The 18,418-nt window shown below is 53.3% G+C and overlaps 7 protein-coding genes across 7 annotated transcripts; 4 read left to right on the top strand and 3 right to left on the bottom strand.

Annotated features, from left to right (window-relative positions):
* Positions 1 to 362: 362 nt before the first annotated feature.
* Positions 363 to 1,064, top strand: C8A04DRAFT_14006 (family 61 putative glycoside hydrolase; the record flags this gene model as incomplete). The annotated part of the gene is made up of 1 exon (XM_062777932.1): positions 363 to 1,064. One exon carries the CDS (start codon positions 363 to 365, stop codon positions 1,062 to 1,064), a length of 702 nt encoding a protein of 233 aa, XP_062634911.1.
* Positions 1,065 to 1,537: 473 nt separating this feature from the next.
* On the top strand, positions 1,538 to 2,887 carry C8A04DRAFT_39044 (sulfide quinone-reductase; the record flags this gene model as incomplete). The annotated part of the gene is made up of 1 exon (XM_062784439.1): positions 1,538 to 2,887. The coding sequence occupies one exon, from the start codon at positions 1,538 to 1,540 to the stop codon at positions 2,885 to 2,887; it is 1,350 nt and encodes a 449-aa protein (XP_062634912.1).
* A 768-nt stretch (positions 2,888 to 3,655) lies between these two features.
* C8A04DRAFT_14009 (uncharacterized protein) lies at positions 3,656 to 4,591 on the top strand (the record flags this gene model as incomplete). Its single annotated transcript, XM_062777934.1, has 2 exons — positions 3,656 to 3,730; positions 3,770 to 4,591. Coding segments are annotated over 2 exons (897 nt in total), but the record flags the coding sequence as incomplete, so codon positions are not given.
* Positions 4,592 to 7,570: 2,979 nt separating this feature from the next.
* C8A04DRAFT_13997 (uncharacterized protein) lies at positions 7,571 to 8,932 on the bottom strand (the record flags this gene model as incomplete). Its single annotated transcript, XM_062777927.1, has 3 exons — positions 7,571 to 7,852; positions 7,934 to 8,446; positions 8,546 to 8,932. The coding sequence occupies 3 exons, from the start codon at positions 8,930 to 8,932 to the stop codon at positions 7,571 to 7,573; spliced, it is 1,182 nt and encodes a 393-aa protein (XP_062634914.1).
* A 4,081-nt stretch (positions 8,933 to 13,013) lies between these two features.
* On the top strand, positions 13,014 to 14,921 carry C8A04DRAFT_30914 (uncharacterized protein; the record flags this gene model as incomplete). Its single annotated transcript, XM_062781562.1, has 1 exon — positions 13,014 to 14,921. One exon carries the CDS (start codon positions 13,014 to 13,016, stop codon positions 14,919 to 14,921), a length of 1,908 nt encoding a protein of 635 aa, XP_062634915.1.
* Positions 14,922 to 15,814: 893 nt separating this feature from the next.
* C8A04DRAFT_30915 (uncharacterized protein) lies at positions 15,815 to 16,384 on the bottom strand (the record flags this gene model as incomplete). Its single annotated transcript, XM_062781563.1, has 2 exons — positions 15,815 to 16,021; positions 16,112 to 16,384. 2 exons carry the CDS (start codon positions 16,382 to 16,384, stop codon positions 15,815 to 15,817), a joined length of 480 nt encoding a protein of 159 aa, XP_062634916.1.
* A 905-nt stretch (positions 16,385 to 17,289) lies between these two features.
* Positions 17,290 to 17,768, bottom strand: C8A04DRAFT_30916 (uncharacterized protein; the record flags this gene model as incomplete). The annotated part of the gene is made up of 2 exons (XM_062781564.1): positions 17,290 to 17,520; positions 17,616 to 17,768. The coding sequence occupies 2 exons, from the start codon at positions 17,766 to 17,768 to the stop codon at positions 17,290 to 17,292; spliced, it is 384 nt and encodes a 127-aa protein (XP_062634917.1).
* Positions 17,769 to 18,418: the final 650 nt, after the last annotated feature.

Consider the following 18,418-nt stretch of genomic DNA (forward strand, 5'->3'; position numbering starts at 1 on the left):
GAAACAACTCGGTCCGTTCTGACGCCAAGATCGGGTCGGTTACATTTTAATTATGGCTTCACATCCGGAGGACTCTAGGAGGGACTCCAGGAGACTGGAAATTGGACAGGAATGCCGAATATGCCGTCAACCCGGTATTTGGACGACTATGCTCCAGGCTCGATTGTTTCTTGGCACTATCGGAATAGACTCAAGGTAAGGAGAGTGGACGCTGACTGGGGGATTCTCAGGGTCGAAGTCCACCAATCGAAGGATGTTGCTTGAAGCTCGTGAAATGTATATAAAGACGGAACCCTTCCGGTAAACGTCTTCTCCACCACAGACCAAGCAGTTCTACTTCCTTCAGGATTCACACCAAGAAAATGAAGTCCATCCTCCCCCTCCTAGCGGCCTCCGCCAACGCACACTACATCTTCAACATCCTCATCGTCAACGACCAACAAATCGGCGGCGAATACGACTACGTGCGCCGCAACTCCAACTCCTACAACCCCTCCTTCCCCTCCGACATCATCGACTCCCCCGACCTGCGCTGCAACCACGGCGCGCACGCCAACGACGGCACCCAAACCTACGAAGTCGCCGCGGGTGACAAAATCGCCCTCAAAATCTTCTTCAACGAGTTCGTCGAACACCCCGGCCCGGGTCTCGTCTACCTCTCCAAAGCCCCCGACGGTACATCCGTCAGTGCCTATGAGGGAGACGGGGATTGGTTCAAGGTTTATGAAACCGGTCTCTGCGGGAGCAACCCGAGTGTGGACGACAACTGGTGCACCTGGCAGAAGGATAGGATCGAGTTTACCATTCCGGCGTCGACGCCGCCGGGGGAGTATTTGGCAAGGGTGGAGCATATCGGGTTGCATGAGGGACATGTTGGGAAGGCGCAGTTTTATATTGAGTGTGCGCAGTTGAAGATTACGGGGGCAGGTGGGGGGACGCCGGGGCCGTTGGTCAAGATTCCGGGTATTTATTCGGCGCAGGATCCGGGGATTGCGTATAATAAGTGGACGTCGAACCCGGCGCCGTATGTCATGCCGGGGCCGGCTGTGTGGGATGGGAACTAGTTTCTTGCATGCGCCCCAGGATCTCTTTGCCCCAGGATCTCTTTTTTGGGGGTAGATTTGGTTTCTCTGGTCAGTAGCATCGGCGGCTTTACGGCTGTCCATGAGCTGTGTACAGTACAATCTGAAAATTGACAAATATTCGCCTCCGAGCTTCTTTGTGAGATGCGCGCCGCCGAATCCGGAGACTACAATGAGCCTCCCGCTGTCCACGTTCGTGGGGGTTGCCAGTTTTGGATGAAAGAGAACAATTTGACAGACAAGAATGGTGTAAAATCGGCCCCATAATAATGGCGTGCTCAGGCACAGACCACATCCCGGCACGTGCCCCATTTCAGCGTTTTCTCGCTACAGAATATTCGTAATCGATAAGATTTCATACTGATTAGTTATGAGATTTCTGAATTTATAAACCCGCTCACTAGCGGTTTACGCCCAACCACATCCACCGTTGTGACAGCAAGACCACATTCACAATGGCCAGCCGACTCCTTCTGCGTCCAACCGCCGCCTCCAGCCAGGTACTCGGGCTCAAACAGGCCCGGGGATTCGCCTCAGTCTCCCCCGTCTCCCCAGCACGCAACCACAAAGTGGTCGTCGTCGGCGGCGGGTCAGCCGGCCTCGCCATCTCCCACCAGCTCCTCCGCACCAACAAATTCACCCAAGACGACATCGCCATCGTCGACCCCGCCGAGTTCCACCACTACCAACCCGGCTGGACCCTCGTTGGCGGCGGTCTCAAAGACAAAACCTCTCTCCGTCGCCCTTTGGCCTCCCTCCTCGATCCCAAACTCAAACTGTACGCTGAGCCGCTGGCTACGTTCACTCCGGAGGATAATTCCGTCACCCTTGGAAGCGGCGCAAAGTTAACCTACGACCAGTTGGTGGTCGCACCCGGGATCAAGGTTGATTTGGCTAGTGTGAAAGGCCTCCCCGAAGCCGCCTCCAACCCCTCCGCCAACGTCTCCACCATCTACAACTTCGACACCGTCTCCAAAACCTTCCCCACCATCCAGCGCCTCACCAGCGGTCAAGCCATCTTCACCCAGCCCGCAGGCGTCATCAAATGTGCCGGCGCGCCGCAAAAGATCATGTGGCTCGCCCTCGACCACTGGAAGCGCGCGGGGTTGTACCAGCCTAACGCCTCCGAATCACCGATTAAGATTGCGTTTGCGACGGGGTTGCCCGTGATGTTTGGCGTGCCGAAGTACAGTGCCGCGTTGGAAGCGTTGAGGGTGGAGCGCGGGGTGGAGGGGTTGTTTACGCATGATTTGGTTGAGATTGACGGGAACACAGCAATCTTCGCGCGTCCGGACGGGCAGGAGAAGGTGCGGAGGAAGTTTGATTTCTTGCATGTTACGCCGAAGATGGGGGCGCACAGGTTTGTGGCGGGGAGTCCGTTGGCGAATGCCGCGGGGTATGTGGATGTGGATGATGCTACGTTGAGGCATAAGAAGTTTGGGAACGTTTGGTCGGCCGGGGACGCGAGTAGTTTGCCGACTAGTAAGACGGCTGCTGCTATTACTGCGCAGGCGCCGGTGCTGGTTAAAAACTTGGTGCAGGCGCTGGAAAGTAAGGGGGCGGAGGCGGAGCCGGGGTATGATGGGTACACGTCGTGTCCGTTGCTGACGGAGTATGGGAAGGTGATGCTGGCGGAGTTTAAGTATGGGGGCGTGCCGAAGGAGACGTTTGGGGGGAAAGTTGGTGCGTTGGACCAGGCGACGCCGAGGAGGGCGTTTTGGTGGTTGAAGAAGGACTTTTTCCCGTGGGTGTATTATTCGGCCATGGTTAAGGGGACGTGGGGGGGGCCTAAGGGGTGGTTGTAGATGTAACCTGAAATATATTGTTGACATGTATCATTGGGAATGTCCGAGGTTTTGCGAATTAACTCGATGGACTATTGGTGAAGGACGTGGTCCGACTGTGGGAATGACCTGGCACGGATCGTCAGTCTATTGAGGACTGAGAGATTGAAGAAGCGATGAAGCAACGGTTCACTTCGTTTACGAGGGTCATCTGCCCAAGTGGTCAGAGGATCGATTTGATGCCACGGTCACCTGTAGGATTACCACGTGGATATAATTCGTGGCAATGTAGGTAAAAACGTATGATATCTCGACTGTACCTTCTTCTTTTGGCCGATGGTGCCCCCCTTTTCTAAACCGTAGCTGTACGTACTACCAACCTTTTCACTATCTCACAACCATCAATCTCAGAGCCATAAATCTTCACTGCACACTTACTGGGTAGGCCCGCGGCTGTCACACAAACCGGGATATTTTACTCGACGCTAACCCGAGCATTCAAGACCGACAAGCTAAGACAATGTCAAGCACACAAAGAGTAATGAAAACAGTGACACCGAGCTTTGTTGACCAAACATGGCTGCTTCTGCTGTTTGTCGGTGCCGCAAGCAGACACTACAAAGGGGCCCGGAGCCAGCTCAAATAGTCCATGGAGGTCATGTAACACCCTTTGTTTGCGCTTGATATTTTCTCGCCTAATTCCCAGGTAACAGTCTCAACCACGGCCAGACCATCAGCGGTCAAACCACAGTCTAGAGAAGAACACAGAGGAGCGATCAGGTTGGCGAAATGGACACACATATCCCGGCTACGCCGGCGGCCTTCCGGCAGCTGCACGTCAAGCTGCCGACCGAAGACCCCACGGTCTGGCTCGGCCCGCCGATTCCAGGCGCGAGGAACAAGAACAACCGCAGTATTTTCTCCGAGAGCCAGCGTTGGCTGGCCGACCACCCCAGCGGCTTCCTCATGATGCGCAACATGCAGCCCGAGGTGCCGCTGGGCTTTGGCATGCTCCTCGAAAGCCTCGACACGGGCAAGATTATCTTCCACAAGCGCATTCGTCGTAGGACACCATTATTCAAGCCCCCCTACCCGTCGATCCCCGAGCCCTTCACATGGCATGAGCGCTACGGCAAGGGAGAGCTCCCCCCGGAAATTCGCGTCTCGACGCTCACCGACGATCCCCGCGTGGATCTGGTCCTCCCTAAGGAGCCTTACTTTCCGCGTCTCTACGCCGCAGCTTGGCCCACGGCTGCACAACCCCCGCCAGACCCAAATTCCCGCTCTAGCTCTGACTCTGGCTCTGAAGACACCGCCCAGACCCCACCGGCCTCGACCCAGCCCGCCGAAGAGGTCCACTCGCTGTACTACAAGTACTACAACGGTTCTTCCTTGGCCAACCTCGTGGAAATGTACAGCGACCGGACTGGCGGCCCCATCCCCGAATCTTTCATCTGGCACGTTGTCGAGCAACTCACCCGCGCTCTCTTGTTTCTTTACGCGGGATTGACCCGTGCCGACCTCGATTCCTTCACCGAGCCCGCGGACGAAACGCCAGAACACTACGACCTCATTCTCAATCGCATGCTACAACGAGCGCCGTGGATACACCAAGATATCTCAGACGTTAACATCCTTCTCGATTCCCCCTTGAACGCCGACGGCCTCCTAGAGCCCATGGGCCGGTTCTTCCCCGACGTCATCCTGTCGGGTCTTCAAAACGCCACGCCTATGCCCACCAGGCCAACCAACCTCGACGACGTAGAAGGAGCAATCTTCGACGACCTAACCACCTTTTACGAAGTTATCAAACGTCTTGTGAAAGCCTGGCGCCACCCGGACACCGGTGAACACCACCAATACGACGACGACCCCCTCGAGTTACTGGAAGTGTACACCGATGAGTATCGCGATGTGGAGAGTAACCGATTACGCAGCGTACCCTACCTCCTCGATCGCGTCCTGCCCACCGCCCGCCAACACGTCGATCGCTACCGCACTTTGTACCAAACCCGCCTCGCCAATCACCCCATTACCCGGCCACGGTCCCCCAGCCCATCCAGAGACCCTGACCTTTACTCTGACAACGAACGGTCACCCAGCCCTGGCGGGGTGGTAGATCCTATTGCGGCGGGGGACGTATCCTGGACGATGCCGGATCCGACGTTTGAACGGATACCTTGGGCGCTGCCGGGGTATAAGAGGGATGAGAAGGTACTGGTGGCAGAGCTGAGGAAGAAGATGGCGTGGTTTGTGGGGACCTGGGTGCCTGTTTGGGTGTCGTATGATCGGGTTGCTTTGGCGGGGGATGGTGAGGGGGATGATTCTGACGATGGGGGTAATGAGGGTAATGAGAATGAAGGGCCAGTTGTGATTCAGATTGACTCTAGTGAGGAGGAGAGTGATGAGGACAGTGATGGAGTTGAGGGAGGCGAGAACCAAAACGACACCCAAGGCGGGAACAATGACGGCGAAGAGCAAGAAAATGACCAGGGAGACGACCAATACAAAGGCCAGAACAAAGACGATGAAGACTCTTTAGTAGAGGTAAGCGAGGATGAGATTGGTTCTGACGAAGACGCGAAAGATGTGCTAAGTAGACTCCCGTGGAATCCCAACCGGACGCGGCCACCAACCGATGACGGCCATGGTTCCCCTGTAGACCCTACGGGGGATAATGATCAGGACCCTGCCAGTCAACCTCGACCCGTCAAAAGTCAGCCGGATGATGGCCCAGAGCGTCCGAGCCGAAGCCCAACAGTGCCAGAGAGGCCTCGGCAAGATACATCCAGTTTGACTTCCCTGGGTAATACACCGTCATCGCCGGGCTATCCGGAAAGCAACCGGGGAAATAATGCCACCAACCAACCAAAGAACCAGCCCTCTGAACCCAGAGGGCGGCCTGCCAAGAAGGGACCCAAAGAGGCCACCCAACACATCCGTCAGTCCGACAGAATCAGAAACAAAAACGCCAACACCGCCAAAGTCACCAAACCCAGAGACAAAACCCCCCCCGGACCGCGCCCACAGCCTGCCCCTGCCCCTGCGCCTTCCCAGGCCAACGCCAACGGAGGAGAAGTGCCATTCGCGTACAACGCAACCCGCCGCGTCCTCGGCATCACCAATAAGCTTGGTGTGTTCTTTAAGAAAGGACTCGAGCCAGGCACGGCACGGTTGCCGGAGTTACAGAGGGTGCTCTGGTTGGTCGGAGAGTTGGTGGAACTCGGGCTGGAGCAAGCGAATGATCGGTATGATGATGAGAGGATTAGCACGATTATTAGGGATGGGACTATTGTGGTTCCCGGGGGGCGGAGGAGTAATGAGGTGGTGCAGGGCCAACAGGAAATAGTTGTGGCGCAACCGGAAGAGGTTGAGGAAGAGGAGGAGGAGGAGGAAGGAGAGGAGGGACCAGAGAATTCAGGGATCTCAACGTTGACACCTCCATCGCAGGTGGAAGCAAACTTAAGGGCATTGTGTGGAGGAGGGGAAGAGGAAGAAGCGGAAGACGAAGTGGAGGTGGAAGTGGACGAGGAGGAAATAGAAGCTGCGGGTACTCCTGCGAAGAAGGGGAGAGGGAAGAAGCCGGCGAAGAGTACAGCGAAAACGGAGGCTAGTACGCGGGGACGGAGACAGGGTGGGGCTAGGGGGAAGAAGTGAGTGTATAATAGAGTGTTTAGTTGGAGGATTGATTACCATGAACTTGCGATCATGCTATGGAAACATGTTACCCATTTGCGTGAGGAACTTACTGATTGCCAGTCTTGGTTTTTACGCTTGTCCTCTCTCTTAGTTTTACTTCCATGAGGAGATTATCGAACTGATATAACCTTAAACCATGGTGGACATGAATATTTGAACCATCACTTGTTGGAGTACTAGTCACAAGACTACGGCCAAGATGAAGGATAAACTGTCGCAGACGCCAATCGTTATGAAGGACCTAACTACCAGCTGTCCTAACTTTTCAATGTTTCTGTCACTCTACATGTCAAACACGACGTCCAAGAAACATGAGCGAGGTTCGTTTAATACACCCTTGTGGAAGGGACGCGTAGGTTTTGTTCTTCTGATGGATTTGCCTAATGCTAACTTGGACTAAATCTGGTCTCTTGTTCTCGTTGTTTTGCTGCAGCTCTTACGACAATGTTGCAGTTACATTCAAGGTAATTAATGAATGGGTAATTACTTTTAGGAAGCCTGAGGGCCGTGATGAAAGTGAAAGTTTCACAGACGAATCAATTAATACAGCGGGATATACAGCCATTTATCTAGATCACCAAATGTTCAGTTACGCTATCCGACGTCAAGAAGGATGTTTCAGTCTATCCCTTGAGGTTCATCATTCGCTATTTAATTGCGTTTAGCATAGGGAGTCGCTTCGTTGAGCCATTGTGGGCTGTTAGCTTGCATTTGTGTTAGATTTTATTATTCTTTCTGAGATGAATACAAGACATTTTAGACAACCAATTACTCCTTTCCACTTCGTGTGATTCCCGGGTCCTTTATGCTTCGTTTGATTCAATGCTGGGGCCCCCGGTACTGTTCATGATTGAGAAAAACGGCCAAGTTAACGTCCATACTTTAAACATAAATCAATTGCTCCACCTGGATATACTGTGATCTATCCCAACCTTCTATTGTTTCTTCCTAGTTGCCTACCACAAGTACCCAGAGATCTGATGAGATTCATAACCCTCACAAATCCTAATCCTGAATCTTCAGCACCGTCTTGCCAAAATTCTTGCCCTCAAAAATCGACACCAACGCCTCGGCCGCGTTGTCAATGCCCTCGATGACGTGCAGTTTGGCCTTGAAACTGCCGTCGGCCAGCCACTGCTGCATCTTCTCCTGGTGGTCGTCAAAGTACTTGTCCCAGAACCCGGGGTCGCTGACGATGAAGCCGCGGATGGTCAGGCGCTTGCTGATGATGTGGGTGAGGTTGGAGACGCCGTAGCGCTCGGCGGCTGTGGCGTTGTATTGGGAGATCTTTTGGGTACTTTGTCAGTCGACCCCCCAAAAAAGAAAAAGCAAGAAAAAAGTGAGAAAAGTAAAGAAGGGAAAACTCACCATCCCCGAAACAACAACCCTCCCAAAATCCCTCAACGCCCCCAACGCCGCCTCCAAATGCTCTCCCCCGACATTCTCATAATAAATATCAATTCCCCCCGGCGCCAACCTCTTCAACGCAGTCTTCGGCTTCTCCCTCTTATAATTAAACCCCCCATCAAACCCCAGTTCCTCCACAATATACCGCAGTTTCTCCTCACTCCCCACACTCCCAATCACTTTCAGCCCTTCCCTCTTTGCAATCTGCCCTACTACCTGGCCCACGGCCCCTGCGGCACTGCTGATGAAGATGGTTTCGCCGGGTTTTGGTTGGCCGATTTCGTGGAGGGAGGCCCAGCCTGTTAGGCCGGGCATGCCGAGGGGGCCGAGGAAGAGGCCCAGGTCGGGGAGGGAGTGGTGGTTGGTGATTTTGCTTAGGACTACGCTGGGGAGTTCCTCTGCTGTGATGGTTGCGTATTCGGCTGTTGGGAGAAAGGCGTACAACAGATCGCCGGGCCGGTAATGATGCGTTGTCTTAGCCGTAGCCGTAGCCTCAGCAGCCCCCGCAGCACCCCTCGAAGCCCCCCTAAACCTCCCCCTGACCCCCCTAACCCTCGTCGTCCCCTCCGCAACCAGAGCAGGAGCAGCCGTATCCGACTTCACCACCCTGGCCACAGCATAATTCGTAATAGCCCCCCCCAACTCAAAAGCCGGCTGATAACTCTTAATATGCGCCGGGCGCATACGGCTACGCTGGTAGGGATCGATGGAGCTGTACAGAATAGCGACGGTCAGGCCGCCCGGCGGGGGTGGAGCGGAGAGGTCGAAGGGGAGGGGTTGGACGGAGAGGTGTTGGTTGGGGATTGGGCGTGCGGGGGGGATGGCGTGGAAGAGGAGGGTTTTGTTTTGGATGGGGGTGCTGGTGCTGGTTTCTGGGGTTGGTTTGGTGCAAGTGGTGTCGGTGTGGGAGGTCGAGGGGGTGGAGGTGGAGGTTGTCGGGGGGTTCTTGGGGGAGGACATTTTGGGGGATTTTCTTTTGCGGTGAAGGAGGAAATGGATTAGTTTCGAGAGGATTGAGGAGGGCATGGTTAAAGGTGGGTATTTAGGGTTCAAGTTATTTAAAGTTATGGTCGATGCAGACACAGGTGAGACAAAAACAGGCGAGACAAAAAAAACGTGGAGTTTTCCTGGGATTATTTTAATCCTCGCATTTCAAACACCAACTTCACTTACATATACACTACCCTCTGGAGTTCGGAGAAAGTCAGTCCAAAAGCCTCTCGGCATTCCTCCGCATTCGAACCTCGCAATGGCCCGATGCGATGTGTAATGCGACGCAAACCTGCAGAATTGGCAGAATTGGGACACACACCCATGACGTTGGCGGCGCGGCGTCGGGTGTGGGTGGGCTTCGAGGCTCCGCAACGGCGCGGCACTTTTCGTGGTGCTACAGGGGTCCCTGGCAAGTTCGGTGAGAATTTCAAAAGGTGTGGGACGTTGGTTTGGCTTCTTTGGGGAGAGTTGGGGGGCCGTTTGGGTGGGGGCGAATTCGGTCTTGGCTAGTGTGGAGGGTGTTAAATTTCTTCCGGGGCTTATAAATGGGTTGAACGATGGCGATAATTGCTGGAGACTGAGTATCACCGATCGATATGCTCAGTTGCTTGAATCGTGATAAAGCGCGGCATATCTTAACTGTCTGGAAGTGGCCTCAAGATCAATCGCGAGGAATTTCATCCGAGCTGACCGCCTCACTTCACTGCTCCGATTGGAACCTTAGAATATCCTGCCAAGGGACTACAGAATCAAGATTAAAGCTTGTGATACAGTGATACAATACAGCTTGTGAGACAGGCATACGAAAGAGTATAAATTGACCAATGCCCGCTCTCTAGCCAAAGGCATGGGCGTGATGGTGTAACCCCTTGACCCGAAACACAGCTGAAAATTCAGCCCGCACGTTGTGGTACGACCGGTCAGCCGCGCGAGTCGGACGCAAAGGGGCCTGAGTAACAAGGCCAAGTCGGCGGTTAAAATCCATTTGCAGTACGGCGGTTAGCTAAAAACCACTTATCTTGAAGCCTCATTGTGACCGGAGATTCGGGTGATTTTTCCCAAGTAAACACTTGGCGATTGTGATAGAGGATAAGATACGGACCTCCGTGAAACGTCTCGGGCCAATACTTCACCGGCAAGCCATGTCCCGGCTACCAACATCTCAACGATTGAAACCGATGAGGGTTATCTGAGGTCTCGGCCTTCGGTGTTAGGAGCTTGACGTCAAGTTTATCCGAATCCGCCCATGAGGCTACAATGACAAACCAACCGATAAAATTGAATCGCCAGGCTAGCAGTCTGATTCAAGAACCGCGGCTCTTGTTTATTCATCATACCAGCGTTCGGATTTAATCCTTCATGGTAGCGGGAAATGGAAAATACGAGTGCTGATTAAGGCTTTAACCCTGGGAAGTCTGGCCACCGACCGATCTGACTCGGGGAAGTCGATTTTCCAAGCAATTGGAACCCACTTGCTCAGCGCCTTCGAACGTTGTCCCGCTAAGCAAATCAGTCAAGCTTAAGCAAACCGCACCAGGCTTTCTCACAGCACAGAATAGGATCAAAAAGCATTTGGCAGACAGCACATCGGTAAAAGCCTCAGGCCCAGCCAAGTGTAGTGATTCTCCGGCCTTCCAATACATCTCACCTGTAGAATAACATTGTGCTTCGTTTTGGCCTGAACGCTACAAAGTAAAAGTGACTCGCATCTACCCAGATACCGATAGAATGCGTCAGAAAAAGATTAAAGTCCAGCACGCCCGGGAGGATTCCGGTGCTACGCGGCCCACGATCAGGCCGACATAAACAAAATACACCCAAATTCTGACCGCACCCCCCTTCCCAGCCACGTAAGTATAATGCACCCAGACTCCGCCCGCCCCCCCAACCGACCTAAACACGACGCAAACCACGACGCAAATCCCATGTAACCAACCACATGCATCCCACGCACGCACAGACAGACATAATCACTTTCCCGGGGGGTCAGGTTCGGGGACGTGAGCGTGAGTCAACTACGCACCACATTACGCGCGGCCGAGGAGGATGAAAGGGCGCAGAATGACGTGAGGTGGTGCGTTCTCACCGTTCTCCAAGGAAGAAGGGGAAGATTGGATTGTAGCTCGCTGGGGAGCAGAGGTTGATCTCGGCTTGGGGCGTGGGGCCATGCTGTATTGTAAAAGGCAGTCATCAGCTGTGGTAGTAAGTGGGTATCTACCCTTTTTTTGCTGTGGCAATCTAGAAAGAGTGAGGGTGAAGGGCATAGGGCGAAGGGTATAGGGTACATGTAAAGGCGCGGCTAGCGACGGGTTCCTTTCCGGGGCATGTTCCCCTTGGTTCGGAGGATCGCAAGGGATATTGGTTCGGCCCCAAACGGGGCCGAGGCACGGTCGATATAATGGCGATTAGAATATACAGCGCTTCAAACAGCGTCCTTGGGCCTCGCACAATTAATTGACAGTGCCGTCAGTTTCCTTCGGTGTGCATGCAACGTCAGAATTCGATGTCATTCCGTAGCGTGTCTGAAATGCAACAGATGACAGTGCGTACGTCGTCGAGAACTCACTCGAAGCCAAATGCAACCAAATTGAGCAAAACACGCCCTGCGCCCCCCTGTTAATACATCTTTGGACATGGACGTCGTCGAAAAGACGTTGCAAAGACGTTGGAGGACGTTGGGTGACATAATTCGGGATCGGCGGGTCCACCAATCAGCATGCAGGATGCAGCCGGTTTAGGAAATCGCACTGACACCGTTTGACTGCAGGAACGCTGAAGTGAGACACACGTGGGGATGGGTCCGCTAGTGGCCGTTGAACGGTTTTAGTCTGATTGGGTTTGGTGTTTTTTCAAGGTTTATTGAGGAGATGGAATGGGTGTGAGTAGATATTATTCGTGGTCTAAAGAGAGACTGAAGTACGGGAAGGATTGTGTAATTACTTGGGTTAGGCGAGACACGGCCCAAGGCATCTTCTGCTCAACATCGTCCAAAATTCCGATCCGTTAGGACATTGCAACAGTCTTCTAGAAGCCATTACAACAGCATTCTTCAAGACCTGACAACAGTCTGAGGGTCCACCGGATTAACCCCAGATTCAACTGTGGTTATGTCCCTGGCTCTCGAACCCTTATGCTCACAGACGCTCGGGGAACTCGCTTGCTTGCATGCAGCCGCGTCGACACCCTCGAACCTTAGCACCCAATTCTAGAAACTCGTTGATTCTTCTCGCGTGTGTGACTCCTCCTCTTCCATGTCTGACCGTAAGGTTGTCAAAGCGTAGTCCTCCTCATTCCCGACCGTATAAATAGGTGGTGCTCCCCCCGAACTTGACCGGTCCTGGATTTCGCTCACCCACGTATGCTCAGAAGTCTCTTCAGATATACATTCTCAAGAACACACTTCATCGTCCACTCTTGTCTAGTCGTCTGACTTGCACTTATCAATTACTTCAAACATCAAACATACAAACACACATCCACATAAGACTATAGTCTGCCGTCTTGGCTAGAGAGGTCGTCTTCACACAAGAGCAATCCAAGAAACGATCAGAGTTATCCTCTGTTCACGTAAGTCTATCTTTTCCCTTTCTCTATTCTCATTTCACCATAACCCTAACCGGGGTCAGTCAACACAAACAACCTCGTCAACACCTCTCAAAGTGTATTGTCGCCTGTTGTACCAGTCTTCCCCTCTCAGTTACAGGACTCTTTCTCTCCGTCCTTCCCCGGTTAACATACCAACCCTTCTGTCTGTGAGCCTGAAGTCAACACAAAAACAACAAGAGTCCTTAACGACCTCTTCCAACTACAACGTGTAAGTTACAACCTGACTTGAACATAACAACACATCAACAACTCCCACACCCCAAAGCACACACCAACTCCACCCCCGTTCAAATTCAACTTGAACAATCCCCCACCCACACCACCAAAAAAAGAGTTCCATCACAGGATCTCTTGAACACCTCCCCAAAGTTCAAGTCCCCAACTTGAACTCACCTCACGTCACCTCACCACCACCACTAAAAAAAAAAAAAAAAACGCCACAATGTCCTCCAACAGCAACACCCGCCGCATCTACCTCGGGGCCTTCGCGGGGGGGCACAACGTCCACATGATCAGGGTTCTTAGCGTCCCTGACACCGTCTCCGGCCCCGGTTCCGCTTTCCCCTCGGCTTCGGCCTCTTCTTTGTCCTCCTCTGCTGCTGCTGGCCCCTCGTCGTCTGGTGTTGTTTGTCAAGACAATATCAACAACAATAACAACAAAAACAAGAACAACAAAGTCGACGAGGGGCACGACAGTGACAGTGAAGAGGAGAGTGATGAGGATGACAACGACGATCTCTTCGGAGATAAAACGTACGAGCGGATTGCGCGAGAGAAAGCTGCTGCTGCTGCTGCTGCCGGGGGAACCGGCAATAGTGATGGTGAGGAGTCTGAGTATTCCGGTGAGGATGAGGAGGAGGATGATGACGACGACCTCTTCGGCGACAAAGTGTACGAGCGCATCGCGCCGGAGAAGGCTGCCGCCGCCGGTGCTGGTGCTGCTACTTCTGCCGCTGAGGGGGTCGCCGTCGCCGAGGGGGAGGCTGAGGGTGAGATGGGCTTGGTCACGCCGCCGCGGGAGGTGGGCCAAGCCGACAAGAATAATTCCAAAGTCGACAAGAATGCGGAAGAGGCCCAGCCCAGCACGGCCGAACCAGCCCAAGACTCCAACGACGACATGGCCAGTCTCTTTGGAGAGGGCAATCTTGATGGGTTGTCGTCTTTCGGGGACGATGACCAAAACGAAAACGACAAGGCCGACGACAAGGACGACGAAGAGTACGACCCGCTGCATAATTTGTCTGCAGCCGAGGCCGCACTCATGGAGTCCCTTTTCCCCGGTTCCCTGGCCCAGCTTGGTGTGAGTGCCGGCGAGGGGTCGGCTGCTGCCCCGGCCGCGGGTGCTGCTTCCTCCTCTCCGGCTCCTGCGCCCGCTGCGGCTATCGTCCCCTCGCCGGCACCACTCACCCGCTCGCCCTCGGACCTGGCCCCGGCCGCAACCCGCTCGCCTTCGCCCGTTCCCGCCCGGGCCACCCAAACTGTCTCCCGGTCCCGGGCCCGGTCTCCATCTCCGGCCCCGTCAGAAGAAGATGGAAGCGACAACAAACCCGACGTCCTGACCGTCATCGGCTTCGACGGGGTGGAGATGAACAGCCGGGATTTCCTCCGCAACAGGGGACACTGTGGCGGATCAGGGGAGTATGGCCCGTCGCAGTGTTTCCCTGTTCCGGAGGAAGAGAAAAAGAGGAGAAAGGAGGAGGCAGAGAAGAAGAAGAAGCAAGAGGAAAAGGAGCAAAAAAAAAAGGAAGAGGAGGAAGCAGAGAAGAAGAAGAGGAAGGCCAAGATCAGGGAGGGGAAGAAAGTCGATAGGGGGGTGGGGAGTGCAACCGGGATTCAGGGTAAGGGCCAAGGTCATCAAAGCCAAGGGCCAGCGTCCCAGTCCTGTGTCCCAGCCCCTCCCCCGTTTAGCCCCTCCCCGTTTAGCCCCTCCCCGTCAACCTCACCCTCTTCCGCGCCAACTTCAACCCCCCTGGCGTCAACCTCTTCAACCTCGGGGTTAACCCTCCTAACGCCAACCCCAACCCCCCCAGCCACCACCACCAGGACCCCCAACAGCCTCCTCGCCCCAGCGCCCCCCTCATCAGCCGGCGACAACAACACCCCCGTGCGAGTCTCGTACATCAACAAAAAAACGGGGGAAAAAGTCACTGAGCGCACCATCAAGCGGCGCGAAAAAAAAGCCCGCGCCGAGAATGCTGCAGAGTCGTGGAGATTGCAGTCGGCCAACAGTACGGCGATGCATTTTCTGGATTTTGGGAACGGGAAAGCGGGGGTGGGGGGCTCGAGTTGGGGGAGGAAGAGGAAGAGGATGGAGGAGGAGGAGGAGGAGGAGGAGAGGAAGAAAAGTTAGGGAGGAGGCGGAGAGGAAGGGGGATGGGGTTGTGGTGATTGGGGATGAGGATGAGGTGATTAGTGTTGAGGATGATTGAGGGGTTTTATATGGTTAGATCAAAAATACGTTCAAAACCTTCAAGACGTGGAATCTCATCACTGTTTCACCTTATGATTATAGCTCAAGTTTGGAATTAAAAGTCAATTCCCAATGTTCAGCTACAGGAGACATATATAAAGTCCAAGACTCTTTCTTACTATAGTTATGGTAAAGTGTTCTGTGAGCAAGTCAAGTTTCGTTAACCGGGCTGGGGAAACAAATCGGACACTGTCACCCTTCTTCTACTTGGGTTGCTCTACCGGAAGCGAAGCTCCCATTTTGAGCTTCTGAAGAACGACGAAAGGTCGTTTCATTTACAAGGGTAATCCTGCAAAGTGCTCAGTGGAGCGACTGGATCTTACTGCCAAAACCACATGTTTTTAGTGCCGTTATCATAACTGCTTCCGAATGATCAAGGCTCCATCGATACGTAGGGAGTATTCATCTGCTTCTCCATCATCGCATTTGTATGCCGACTTGCTCTGGGAATTGTACGTGACAGGCAATTGACAGGCAACCTCCTCCCCCCGCCCCTCAAACACACCATAAACGGCCGCGATACATGCCGGAGTGCCTGGCGGTCAGGGATATTTTACGGGTTTTTATTTGTCAAGCAACAGTGGGATGGTATGGTGTTTATGGAAAGATGAAATCAATGTTGAACCCCGTCTACGCCGCACTGTCGGAAACATACAACTTATTCACTCACGAAGCGGAAGAGAATGATCCATAGTAGCACGTGGATGGGATGGGTACAAGTTACAACGTGTACGGTGCATGAATCATTGACTACCTATTAAACCCTCCTGGCCTCACAAAGGCCACGCGATCAACTCGTGGACAGTCCAGCATGAATCCACAGCAACCGGCCCCGCCGTCAGATAGATGTAGACCTGCTCATCAGGGGTTCCCTGGGGAGAACAAAACCACCATCTCAAATCGCTGTCGAAAGTATTTCTGAATTCGCCGGTGTTGTCATCAATCGTAAATGATCCAGTAATGTCTCCTGTACCCTCGATCTATTCCCCGAAAGTAATTATTGTTAGGTTTATTTCAAACAGCAGTTCCCAAGATGGACGGTTGACGAAACAATGCTTAATATAACTCACGGGCTGATCCACAACCAAGCCAAAGATACCATCCTCATTGCCCTCTTTCCGTAGAACGAAACCTTCAAGGTGGCCCTGATCATCGAGACTCAACACTACATCTCCAGTATTTCTGTCGTATGTGAAGCCAACTCTCGACAGCTCATCATACGGTTGGGGTATCGTTGCATTGTCGTGCCCGAAGAACGGCACGTCGTCGCTGTTCACCCGGACCGTGAATTTTGTGGACGCAAGCGCCACCCCAGCGAAGAGGATGGGGGCGAAGAACTTCATGGTTTGAGAGGGGTGGGTTGGAAGTAACTATTGGTAAGAACAGAAAGGTAAGGTGGTGTTGTACAGATCGAGGAACAGAAGAGATTTAAGAGAAGAGAAAATGACCCAAGGCTTTATACCATTTCCATCTAACTGTCGGGGCAGTCGGAGCTCATAATTCCTCGATCTGGCCGACGATCCAGGAATTGACATCCCCCTTGCCCAGCTGGCTCGCTAGTATATGTCTCACACACTGACAGAGTATATCGGGCCGTGTCGGGCCGTATCAGACTGTTTCGGGCCGACAGAGGCTGAATGTTCAAAATGCAAGTTCAAGACATGATGCCCGATTTTGGACGGATCGGCAGCTGCGCACCACGTAAGTGGGCGGCTTCACAGCTGATCCGGTCGTCACACAGTTCAGGTTAACGCCTCAAATCGACGGCTGCTCGGACACGCAGCCGTTTCCTCGCCTCGATCTTGGGGGTTGGCGCCAACACACGAGACAATCCATTTTTTCACTACACTACACTGGGCCTTGCGCATGGTTGATCTGTCAACATGCGGCCAGCAAAGTGTGGGAGGTCTTTCCCGCTTCTTCTAATTAATGAATTACCGATGTTGCTGTACTTGGAGCTGGGCTTCAATTTTGAACTCCTGAGAAACAAGGAACATTCGTCGGTCGTTTCACTTGCAAGGTCAGTTGCCCAGGTCCTCGGAGGAGCGCCGACCTTGGCTTTACACTTCCTGGGGTGGCCCGGAGGTGGTGGCACGGTCCGACTCGTGGGAAGAGCCTTGTTTCCTGTCTTGGTCTCTCACGGTCCACTCAGTTGACGCTGTCTACGCCGGCAGTTGATTCACTCACGAGGGAAAAGGACTGATTCTGGCACATTAGGTAATCCTCGACTTTTTAAAGCTTCTACTAATTACGAATCTCCAACCACGCCGTAGTTGGCGCTCAAGTTGTGGGCACTCGAGCAGATCCACGCACCACCTCGGGTCAGGTCCACGGACGGATCCGCCAGATAAATATCCAACGCCCCCCGACTTCCGACAGTATTACAACACGACCACTGCCAATTTCCCTGGCCAACATATGTGAACTCGCTAGTTGCGTTGTCGACTTTGAATAGTCCCTTGATATCGTCTTGCTGTGCCTATTTCCCGGTGGTATCGTTAGTTTTATTTCAAACAGCGGTTCCTAAGAATAGGGAGTTTATCGACAGGTTGGCGAAACAGTGCCATCACTTACAGTACCGAAGTTTTCTATCAAGGCCCATATACCCTCCTGCTGTAACCGGAGAACGGACTCATCGACAAAGTTGCCGGTCTCGTCGAGTTGAAATACTGCATCAGTGCCGTCATTTATAAAGCCGATTGCCGATACGCTGTCGGTTCTCGGCATCGTTTTTGCATTCCCGGGTGAACTTACCTCGTTGTCGCCTTAGCCATGTTCTGTGGCGTAAGGCGCGTCTTCAAGCTCAGGCCGAAGAACCGTGCTAAGTCTTGGGCCCGTTATTTCAGGGAGAAAGCGGTGACGGACTCGACGAACTTGGTTGTCAATTATCTGTTTAAAGTAGTGGGTGGCAGGCTCCCCTACGAAAGTTAGCCTGATCTCTATCCGGGAGATGGCCATTCCTAATTACTCTCTTCGCGCATGCACTCAATAAGCCACATCATGATGCCAGCAATTTAGGAAAGTATCTTGTCTCGAATGGGCCCGCGCTGGTTGCTTTAGGGGCCAAGAATGACTCTCGCCTAAAACTCAGCTCAGGGCGATGAATGAGTACCCGACCGAGCCTTTGGAAGTAACGCTGGATCCTATGATCTAGGAACCAACTGGGAGCCTTTTACCTCGAGCTCCTGAAGTATGATGATTTGGCCTTGGAGAAGATCGATGATGGCTTCACGTGGTGCATTCCGTATATGCAGAGGGATGCGGATAGCCGAGCGTTCCTGATCTAGAAAGGTCACTTTGTAGATTCGACAGTGGACGCCGTTGAAATCGTTCTTGTTTAGAACGGGGACTTGAGTACCTGACATGGAGAGCGGCGA

This window comes from Dichotomopilus funicola (genome assembly GCF_033296635.1).
Source record: "Dichotomopilus funicola strain CBS 141.50 unplaced genomic scaffold C8A04scaffold_57, whole genome shotgun sequence".
In the NCBI taxonomy this organism is placed as follows: domain Eukaryota; kingdom Fungi; phylum Ascomycota; class Sordariomycetes; order Sordariales; family Chaetomiaceae; genus Dichotomopilus; species Dichotomopilus funicola.